General features: G+C 36.8%; 1 protein-coding gene across 1 annotated transcript in view; it reads left to right on the top strand.

Annotated features, from left to right (window-relative positions):
* Positions 1-869: 869 nt before the first annotated feature.
* The window catches only part of CBG00014, a gene marked incomplete at both ends in the record, with an annotated part of 19,765 nt that continues 9,191 nt past the window's right edge, over positions 870-11,443 (top strand). Inside the window, 9 exons of the mRNA XM_045244511.1 lie at positions 870-954; positions 1,497-2,294; positions 3,616-4,072; positions 4,820-5,204; positions 6,261-6,679; positions 7,368-7,542; positions 7,595-7,717; positions 8,212-8,531; positions 9,632-9,951. Coding sequence (XP_045091451.1) covers positions 870-954; positions 1,497-2,294; positions 3,616-4,072; positions 4,820-5,204; positions 6,261-6,679; positions 7,368-7,542; positions 7,595-7,717; positions 8,212-8,531; positions 9,632-9,951 — 3,082 coding nt within the window. The remainder of the gene's footprint in view (positions 955-1,496; positions 2,295-3,615; positions 4,073-4,819; positions 5,205-6,260; positions 6,680-7,367; positions 7,543-7,594; positions 7,718-8,211; positions 8,532-9,631; positions 9,952-11,443) is intronic.

Genomic DNA, 11,443 nt, shown 5'->3' on the forward strand with positions numbered 1-11,443 from the left:
GATTGGAACACTCTCCGAGTTGTCGCGGAGTTTTTTTTTCCTTTTTTGCCGACTCCCTGAATAACCCCATTATACTGAAAGCGGTTTTGAAAAGCCACAGTGCGGCGTGACGGGCGTTAGTGCGCTTACAAGGAACTATTATTTTTACAATGCTAACAAGAATTAAAGCAAACTCACACATCAATTAGGTCCAAAATATTGTGATTCTCCATCGATTTTTAGGGTTAAATAGGCCGAGACAGTGACTATTAGGGAAAAGGAGGAGGGCAGTGTTGACAATGGCAGATGGTGAGAGCTGCATATGAATGACCTTGGTATGGTCCCATCCCCTAGGATACTAATTGTAAGATTCTGATTCTCTAATTTCTTGGGATTTTTTTTGGTTTATAGATTCTTGATTTTCTAGATCATGAGAACTTTTAGAATATTTTTTTTCCCAATCAAAAAAAAGTTCAAAAACATTCCCAATCAAAAAAAAGTTCAAAAATATAGGTTCAGGTTTTTGGGTCTCTTTTAGCTCCACGTTCCCCAGCTCATCTGAAAATGTGCCAAATTTTTTGACTGAAAATCCAGCAGTCTGAAAAAAATTCAATCAAAATTTACCGGCATTTTGCTTCCGTACAAACTTTGTAAGTTACAGTACCCCTCCCCCCTTTAATTTCAATTATCTCGGTTACTGCAAGAGATATCAAAAATAGGTCAGCTAATAAAATGCTTATCATAATATCAGCAAAATTTTATCAAAAACCCAGACCATTGAACTTAAAGTCTAGTGCCGTTCTATTAGAGGAAAATACTATTTTCCAGAGCAAATACAGATTGATTGTTACAAATATTCGAAAAAGAAAGAAAAAGTAAGAATCATTCGAATGTGGACCCACAACATTTTCCTATTGTTTGCCTTCTGTTTTGGTGTGGTTTTAACTGGAAGTGGCGATGGGACGGATGGGAAGGGTTAGTTAAACCGTTATATCTCTAAAACTAAAAGAGATATCAAAAATGTGAAAACTACAAAAATGTATAACTTAAAATTTCACACATTTTGTTTGTTTACAAAATTGATGTAGCTATTTTGGATCTTGAGATATGTCCGCTTAAAGATAAGGGTAGCCAATGAGGTTGGTGGGAAGAGAGAGGGAGAGGCGCAGAGAAGCTGGAGTGTCTGTTTTCTCTGCGTCTCTTACATACTTTATGTTAACTATTAGTTAGAAATCTATTATTCAAGACTTAAAAAATATTAGTTAGAATATATTGAGAGACGCAGAGAAAGCAGATACTCTAGCTTCTCTGCGTCTCTCCCCTCTCTAGTTTCAGCTTACTCAACTTTAAATCTCTAGAATCGTAATAGCTAGAATAATTTGGTTAACTAACAAAATGTATGAGGCTTATACCACTTTGAAGCGTTATATCTCAAGAAGTATAAAAGCTAGAAAAATGGTTTAAACTTGAAAATATAGCTTTAAAAAATGTGTATTTAATTTTCACAAAATTTTTAGCTTCCGACCTCCAAATCGTTTACGACGAGCTCGCCACCTTGACTCGTATCACCAACGCCATCACACTGCAGTCCGCAGCTCTAAAGAAGTCAGTTAAAGTTCGTGACGTCATCACAGAACTTCTGAAGGTGGACCCACAGAATTTCACAAATTTAATAAATTATATACCGGAAGCTTTATCAGCATCAATCCAAAGATTGAAGGATAAAACTGTAGATTTGGCGAACTTGGTACCAAACGATTGGAAAATTCTGGAATCTGGAAGGGAGTGGTTGAGTACTGTAAAAGAGGGATATGATAGTGCTTCGAGGATCAGAGATTTTGAGTTTCAAGATTTTTTTGACCTACTTTACAAGAATGAAGAACTATTTCCATGTCCGGATGTTATTCAAAATGTGCCGAAAAGTGATGACCTCGATTCTCAAAAATCTCAAAATTGGCTTGTCCAAAACACTCAACCCATCTTGAATTGCTTCAAAAATCTGAAAAAAGATTCCACAAATTTTCGGAAAATCGAATCCAATATTGATCATTTTTTGGCACTAAACACCCTGCTTGATACCTTCCAAACTCTCGAAAAACTCCAAATTCAATCATCGAATTTTTCGAAAATCCTTGAAAAAATGTTCAAGATAACTAAGCCGTTATGGTCCATTGACAAGAAAAATGGGATATTCTTCCAACAAGCCGTCGAAAGTTTAAATTCAATGTTTCCAATCGCTTCGCATTCGGAAATCGTTCTCACTTTGGGATTTCCTGAAAAAGGGGATATGGCAAAAGTGGTGGATGATTTGAAGAGTGAATGGTTTAATCAGAAAGTGGCGCGAGGCAAAAGTGTCGATGTGTTGAGAACCGAGTTGGCTGGATTTTTTAAGGTAGGGCCCTTTTTTAAATTTCCAAAATATTGACTTTAAAGCGAGTTACGACCATTTTAGTATGATGGCCTAGAAAACCAAATCTTGGGGATCTAGGCCATAGTGCACATAATCAAAGAGCAAGTTCTGATAGTCTCATATCAGTTTTGAGAATTCGAAAATATCGATTTTGAAGCGAGTTACACACATTTTAGTTTGGTGGCCTAGAAAACCAAACTTTGCAAAAGTTAGGCCATGGTGTGCACGGCTCTGAAAAACAAGCTTTGAGGGTTCCAAATATTTTCTTAGATTTTGAAAAAACTAATTTTGAAGCGAGTTACGAATGTGGCCGAGTTTTGCTTTTCTAGGCCACCACACTAAAATGACCATAACTCGCTTCAAATTCAACATTTTTTGAATCTGTGAATTGATTTGACATTCTCTGAACATTGGATTTCTAACCATACTCTCTATGACCTAACTCTCCGAAAAGTTGGTTTTCTAGGCCATCGACATTCAAATTATCATCGCTTCAAACTCGCTTCAAAGTTGATATTTTTCGAGTTAAAAAATTGCTTTCAAAAGCTTCAAATAAGAGTTATCACACGATATCCGTTATGGCCTAGTTTTCCCAAATTTAGGAGTTCTAGGTAATTTTGATGCGGTGGCTAGGTCATGGTGTACATAATTCTAAAGAGAAAGTTCTGAGAGTCTCAAATCAGTTTCTTAACTTCAAAAATATTGATTCTGAAGCGAGTTACATTCATTTTAAGGTTGGTGGCCTAGAAATCCAAAACACGGTCATCTTCATAACTCGCTTTAAGATCAATATTTTAAAAATCTAAAAATGGCGTTAGAGTCGACACAATCTTAGCCTTCCAACCATATGCAAAATGGCCTAGTTTTCCGAAAATTTGGATTTCAAGGCCACCAACTTCAAGTCGCTAAAACTCGCTTCAAAATCAACATTTTTTGAATTTTAAAAAAGTTTTGCAATTGTTAAAACAAGTGTTTCAAAAAATGTGTACCTTTGGTCCAAATTTGAAATGGTCATAACTTGGCTCAAACCTAACATTTTCCAAATTTGAAAACTGGAATAGAACTGTCAAAACTTTCTCTTTAGGACCATGGCCTAGTTTTCACAAATCTTGGATTTCTAGGTGACCACACTAAAATGATCATAAATCGCGTCAAAATCAACTTTTTGAAATCTGAAAGCTGCATTGGGATTCTCCGAACTTATAGATTGATTTAAAATTTTTCAGTTTGGAGACTTGATGAAAACAATGAGCTGAGTTGGAAAGAGTTCGAAGACGGATTCATAGAGCGCAAGAATTTAGCAGTTAGAAAGTCTGTCGAATTGGGGAGATTGTACAAATTAGGCGGTGACAATCCACAAGGCAAAATGGACACAATTTCAAAATTTGCCAAGAACTACAAGGATCACTGTAGCAATATGAAGAATTTGAATCCCACCGAAACTAAGGAATTCCAAGATTCTGGTCTGAATTCCATGGTGGATTTAGGAAAGAAATTTGTGGAAGTGGGCAACTTGTTGACGAAAATTTCAAAAGAAATTCAGGAAAATGAGCTGAATTCCGATTTGGAAAAACTGAAAAGTTCCAAAAATGAGCAATATCCGACATTGACATCTTTCGTTTCAAATTTTGGAGAACTTTCCAAACTTCGAAAAGATATTTCTAAACATATTCAAAACATGGCGTAAGTGTTTTATTTCGCAGGATTTCAAATTCTAAATCAGTTTTCAAAACTGAAAAATATTAATTTTGAAGCAAGTTACAGCATTTTAAAATGGTGGCCTGGAAAACCAAATTTTAGAAAACTATGCCATGGTGTACACTATTTCAAAAAGCAGGCTTTGGAAGTTCTGAACCAATTTTCAGATTTCAAAAATATCGATTCTGCAGCGAGTTACGGCCGTTTTAGTGTGGTGGCCTAGAAATCCAAAACTCGGCCATATTGTTCCAAACAATACAATTTGAAATGTCCATAACTCGCCTCAAAATTCATATTTTTCAAGTCTTAAAAATGGTTTGAAATTCTCAAAACATGAGCTTTCTAATGATATACATTTGGGGACTAAGTTTGCAAGATTTGGTTTTCTAGGTCATTACGCCTCTGAACTGCTTAATTCGGAATCCTCGGTAACGTAAAAGTCATGACCTAGAAACCCGAGCCACTTGAACAGAGGGGCTTAGAATTCCAAGTTTTACAAAAGTTAGACCATGGTGTTCATGATTTTAAAGAACAAGTTTTGACAGTCCCGAATCAGTTTCAATATTTCAAAAATAATGGTCTTGCAGCGAGTTACGGCCATTTTAGTGTGGTGGCCTAGAAAACAAAAACGCGGCCACGTTCATAACTTGTTTCAAAATCAATATTTTTGAAATCTAAAAACTGATTTGGCCCACAAATTTTTCGAATTCTCGAATTACGAACTTTTTGCAGAAAGAATTACAACAAAGACGTCATGGCTACCAACACGACCAACACTTTGAACTCCATAAAATCCGTCAGAGAATGTTTCAAAAAGCTGGAGAAATCGGATCCGGGGACTCTCCTAGATATCACATCGTATCTGAAGACGGTTCACGCAGTTTCGAATGGAGCTGAAATCCTAGAGATTCAAGACGTACTGAAACTGTTTACCGTAATGCGGGACCACGTTTCGGAGGCTGAGCAATTTGTGAAAAATATTGGACCCAATTATTACAAGGAGAAACATCAACCAAATAATCCGATTCTGAAATTGGAGAATCCCCAAGAAATGATTTTGAGCCTTGGGAGAGGAATGATGGTGTTGAGGGATATGACAAGGGCATGGAATTTAAGGGTGGGTGTAGCCTAGAAAAAAATTTAGGACATTATAATTTTCTAAAAGTCCTCAATTCGAGAAGTTTCGAGACAAAATTAGCAAAAGTTAGGTTATTATTCAAAAGTCCTTAATTCAACAAGTTTTGAGCAGTCAAAAATATTGACTTTGAAGCGAGTTATAGCAGTTTTAAAGTGGTGGCCTAGAAACCCAAATTTGACAAAACTAGGCCATGGTGTACACGATATAAAAAAAACTAGCTCTGACAGTATTGAATCAATTTTCAGATTTCGAAAATGTTGATGTTGAGCCAAGTTATGAGCACTTCAAGTTTGGAAAAACCTGGCCTAGTTTTGGGTTTCTAGGCCACCACACTAAAACAGGCATAACTCGCTTCAACCGCAATATTTTTGAAGTCTGAAAAATGATTTGAATTTTGTAAGACAACCTCTTTTAACCCATATACACCGTGATCTAACTTTTGCAAAACTTTAAATTCTAGGCCACGTCTTTCATTCGGCCTAGAAACCCAAATTTCGGAGGGAGTAGGTCGTTATGAATATGTTTAGGAAGCTCATGTCTTCCAAAAATTAAAATTGTTTTCAAATCTCAAAAATGTTAATTTTGCAGCTGATTATGATAACTTTAGTGTGGTGGCCTAGAAATCCAAGTTCTGGAAAAACTAGGTCATGGTGTACACGTTTACGAAGAATAGGCTTTGACAATTACAAATCAATTTTTAGATCCTCAAAATGTTGATTTTGAGCCAAGTTATGACTATATCAAATTTGGTAAAATTTGGCCGAGTTTTAGTTTTCTAGGCCACCACACTGAAACCGACATAACTCGCTTCAAAATCAATATTTTTTAAATCTAAAAACTGTTCTGAATTTCAAAGAACAAGCTCTTTCAAACAAAATATATCACGACCTAGTTTTATCAGATTTTGGATTTCTAGGCCATAACTCGCTTCAAAGTCAATATTTTTTGACTCTGAAAATTGTATTGATTTTGTCAGATTAGGGGCTTTGTATCGAATAGCCTAATTTCAATATACCTGATCCGAAAATATTCCAGGACACAATCCTTGAGGCCACCAAATTCTCTGGCAACTTCAACACACGAACTATGCAATATGTCAAAGCACCATCCGTTCAAACCATCTGGCCAGAGCGTCAGAAGAAATTCCAAAAACTAGTCAGCGAGTTAAAAGAATTGAACAATTTCGCGGGTCCCATCAAGGATAAAGGACTTTTAACGATGCGAAAAATTCTGGACGACGCGACAAAAGTTCATGGATTTCCAGAAGTTTTCAAGTATCTTGCGGCGTATTTTTCAGATAAAGACAAAGAATTCGAAGTAATTCAAAAATTGGCCCAAATCGATATGGATTTTGCTAGTCAAAAGGGTTATTTGCATGCCGCTTCGTTGAGTTTCGACGAGCTTCGATTGTATTTTGATGACATTTTTGGGATCAGCGAGAATCCGCACCATGAGTAAGTATTGATTGGAAAACCAGATTTCGAGATATTTGGAACAGTTTTTAAATTTCAAAAATATTGATTTTGAGCCGAGCAACAGCTATTGGAAGCTGGTGGCCTAGAAAACCAAATTTTGTGAAATCTGGGAAATCAGTCCATGTCGTATATGGTTCAAAAGAGGAAGTTTGGGCAAATTTAAAACATTGTTCAAAATAGAAAAATGTCAATTTTGAAGCGAGTTATGATCATTTTTATTTGGTGGCCTAGGAATCCAATTTTGTGAAAACTAGGCCATGTTGCATATGGTTAGAAAGTATAAGTTATGGCAAACCCAAATCCGTTTTTCAATTTCAGAAATACCGACTTTGAGTCAAGTTGCACCCATTTTAGTGTGGTGGCCTAGGAATCCAAAACTCGGCCACATTCATAACTTGCTTCAAAATCCGTGTTCTCAAAATCTAAAAACATATTCGGAACCCTCGTGGCATGCTCTTCAAAGCCTTGCACACCATGACCTAGTTTTTGCAGATTTTCGTTTTCTAGGCCACCAACCTTAAAATGAGTATAACTCGCTTCAAAATCATTCTTTTTGAAATATTAAAATTGCTTTGGGATTATCAAATCTTGTTCTCCAATACCATGTTTGCCATGGTCTAGATTTCCTGTTTGTTGAATTTCTAGACCACCAAGTGTTTTTTTTCAGAGTTGAGCACAACTACCTAACAGCTGCACTCATCTGTTTAGCAGTATTTTTGGCTATTCTGATTACTGTTGTTTTGATTTTTGCATTAACAAAGTCTGGAAGAAAACGAATCAGGAAACTTTATTTCTATTATTTCGCGAAGCCAGAAGATTTCGAGAAAAGGTGGAGATATTCGGTAAGAAGTTTGAGGATTACTGTACCTACAGTAATCCAAAACAATTTTTCAGCTGTTCATGGATCGAGTAGAGGGTAAAAATGCACTTCACGATGCCGTTCGAGAAATTAATCCCACCAATACGTTGAAACGCCTGAAAAAAGGAGCATACATTAATGTGTTCAATCGTATGTTTGTTTTCTGTCTTCTCGGTGGCCTAGAAATCCAAAAGCTAGGCCATGGTACACATTTTTTGAAACACTTGTTTTAACAATTGCAAAACTTTTTTAAAATTCAAAAAATGTTGATTTTGAAGCGAGTTTAAGCGACTTGAAGTTGGTGGCCTTGAAATCCAAATTTCCGGAAAACTAGGCCATTTTGGATATGGTTGGAAGGCTAAGATTGTGTCGACTCTAACGCCGTTTTTAGATTTTTAAATTATTGATCTTAAAGCGAGTTATGAAGATGGCCGTGTTTTGGATTCCTAGGCCACCAAACTTAAAATGGGTATAACTCGCTTTAAAATCAATATTTTTGGAATCTGAAAACGGTTTTAGATTTGCTACGAGCTGTGCTTTCCAATTTACAGCATGACCTAGTTTTTCAGAATTTGGTTTCTAGGCCACCAAACTTAAAATGGGCATAACTGGCTTCAAAATCAATATTTTTCAAATCTGAAAATTTCCAGAGCATGGCAACACTCCACTCCACGTGGCAACCAAACGAGGCTACCCAGATATCGTTGAAATCCTGATCAAAAATGGGGCGGACCGTACCTACCTAAATGCACAAAACAAAACACCCGAACAAATGATCCCTCAGAATTGGAGAATTAGTCAAACGACACAAACAGAAGCCACTGAAAAATTTGAAGACGTAGAGAGAGTTTATAAAAAGTATAGGAACAAGAAATTCCGTCCGCGAGTGCCTGAAGAATTCCCGTCGAGCTCATTCCATATTTACATTGAGGATACTGTAGATGATGCGTTGACTAACGAGTTTATGAAAAAGTTTCAGAGTATTGTGAGTTTAAAATTTTTTGCATTTTGCTGAGTTTAGAGCTATTTTTTAAATTTGGCAGTTCAGTTTAGAAGCGAGGCATGGTCATTTGAAAGTTGGTGGCCTGGAAAACCAAAATATGGGAAAACTAGGCCGTGTTGCATATGGCCGGAAAAATCAGATCATGGCAAACCTGGAACTGTTTCTTAATTTCAAAATTGTTGATTTTGAGCTGAGTTATGAGCATTTCAAATTAGGAACTGTGTGGCCTAGTTTTGGATTTCTAGGCCACCAAACTAAAATAGGTATAACTCGCTTCAAAATCGATATTTTTGAAATCTGAAAACTGGTTCTGAACCCTCAAAACGTTTTTTTAGAACCATCTACATCATGGCCTAGTTTTTCGGCATATTGGGTTTCTAGGCCACTGTGCTCAAATGTATTATTGGAAAACTAGGCCATGTTGCATATGGTTGAAGAGTAGAGATTGTAACAAATCTAACTATGTTTTTAAATTTTGAAAATCTTCATTTTGAGCCGAGTTATGACTATTTAAATTTTGAAATAATGTGGCCTAGTTTTAGATTTCTAGGCCACCAACCTTAAAATGGCTATAACTCGGTTCAAAATTGATATTTTTGAATCTAGAGATTTTATGAAATTTTTTACTTATAGAGCTCTATAGATCATATTTTGTGACTTGTAAATAACAATTTAGAAGCGAGCTATGATCATTGGAAAGTCGGTGGCCTAGAAAACCAACTTTTTGGAAAACTAGTTCATATTGCATATTGTTCAAATTTTGGCACACCCAAATCCGTTTTTAGATTTCCAAAATATTGATTTTGGGCCAAGTTATGACCATTTCAAATTTGGAACAATGTGGCCTAGTTTTGGGTTTCTAGGCCACCAAACTAAAATGTTTATAACTCGCTTCAAAACGCTTACTTTTGAAATCTGAAAACTGATTTAGAATTGTCAAAACTTGGATTTTTCAATTATATCCAACATGGCCTAGTTTTTCCCAATTTGGTTTCCAAGGCCACCACTTTCATGTCACTATAACTCTCTTCAAAATCAATGTTTCTGAAACCTAACAACTGGATTCCAGACATCCTTCGAAGCTCTTCCAACCAACCACCACTCACTGCATTGTGAAAACCGATTCAGACGGAATTCTTGAAAGTGATGCTATCGAAATGGTATTCTGGATTCTCAGCGGTGTGATCATCGTTCGTGACACTTGGCTTTCGGATTGTTTGAAAAACGAGAAGTTGATCGAAAAAGACTCCGCGTATCTTGTGGAGAGGGTACGGTACAAGGGCACCATCTATGATACAGTAATCCAGTGGTCGAATGCAATGGCTAAAGGTGCAATGCCTTATCTGTATGGTGTCTATGTTGCCGTGCTGATTCCAGAGTATCCTAGCCGTGAGTTTTCATTTCAGAACTCAAAAATGTTGATTTTGAGCCAAGTTACAGCTGTATTAAGTTGGTGGCCTAGAAAACCAAAGCTTGCAAAAGTCAGGCCACGGTATAGGTGAAATGAAAGCTCTTGTTCTGTGAAGTTGAACCATGTTTTCAAAGTTTCAAAGTGTCTGTTTTGAAGCGAGTTATGAATATGGCCGAGTTTTGGTTTTCTAGGCCACCAAACTACAATGGATATAACTCGCGTCAAAACCAAAATATTAGAAATCTTAAAACTGTTTTGAAATCGTCAGTGTTATCTCTATGGGTTCATGTACAATGTGACCTACATAATTTTGCGAGTTCGGGTTTTCTAGCCCACAATTAAAACACTGCCTAGAAATCCAAAATCTGGGAAAACTAGACCGTTATTTACATGTTCTTAAAACCGTCTTTAGAAAAGTCCAAATCAGTTTACAGATTCTAAAAATATTGGTTTTGAAGCGAGTTATGAATATGGCCGAGTTTTGGTTTTCTAGGCCACTGAACTAAAATTGAAGTGACTTGCTTCAAAATCAACATTTCTGGAACCCAAAAACCATACTTGTAACGGGCCGGGCCGGTGTGTANTCAAAGAAGCGATCAATGCCCTTTCGTGTATCGCATGCACTCTTGACACTCTCTTTGACACCATGCTGCGTTGTTTCGTATGTGTGCATGTGTGTGGGGCTGTACAGGTGTCTAAATGTGTTCATACGCTCATAAAGATGACCTCAGTCTTCCGCACCACTCCTATGTCTTTTACACGGCGAGATAATCCTCTGGGATTGCGGCTGGTAAGGGTCAAAACATCGCCACAGACCAGGTTCTCATCATGGGAATATGAGAGAGATTAGTGAACTGTATGGCCAACCACGTCATAATACAGCAGATGGTCAGCTTACCTCCAACGAGAATGAATCTAACCGCTCATTCGCTACATAGGACGACTTACTGAATAGACGTCTAAATTTTCTCGGGTATTTTCCAAAAATCCTCTCAATGAATGGATTTCGGAGAGTCCCCTTCGGATCTCTGTACACAATGTTGAAGAACAGGCTTTGAAAATTTGAAACCAGTTTTCAGATTTCAAAAATTTACATTTTGAGCCAAGATATGAGCATTCAAATTTGGAACAATGTGGCCTAGTTGTGGATTTCTAGGCAATCAAACTAAAATAAGCATAACTCGCTTTAAAATGCATACCGTAAAACCTCTAATAGAACGACACTTTGGATCGTCCTCTNCTTTTCCTTCTACGACGTTCCTTCACTATCATCTTGATTCACATCCCATTTTTGAGTGAGATATTTGAGAGGTTCCAAGCTTTTCGATTTACACAGCAGACTACATTTTTCACATTCGTTCCCAATGGCAATATCCCGAACTTCCTCCCAAAACGCATGAATGGTTTTGACACACATCCAGACATTTCCGTTACGTATACTAACTTTTATTTGAATCTTTATTTGAACCT

The sequence above is a fragment of the Caenorhabditis briggsae genome (assembly GCF_000004555.2).
Source record: "Caenorhabditis briggsae complete genome, chrIII, whole genome shotgun sequence".
Classification (NCBI taxonomy): Eukaryota; Metazoa; Nematoda; class Chromadorea; order Rhabditida; family Rhabditidae; genus Caenorhabditis; species Caenorhabditis briggsae.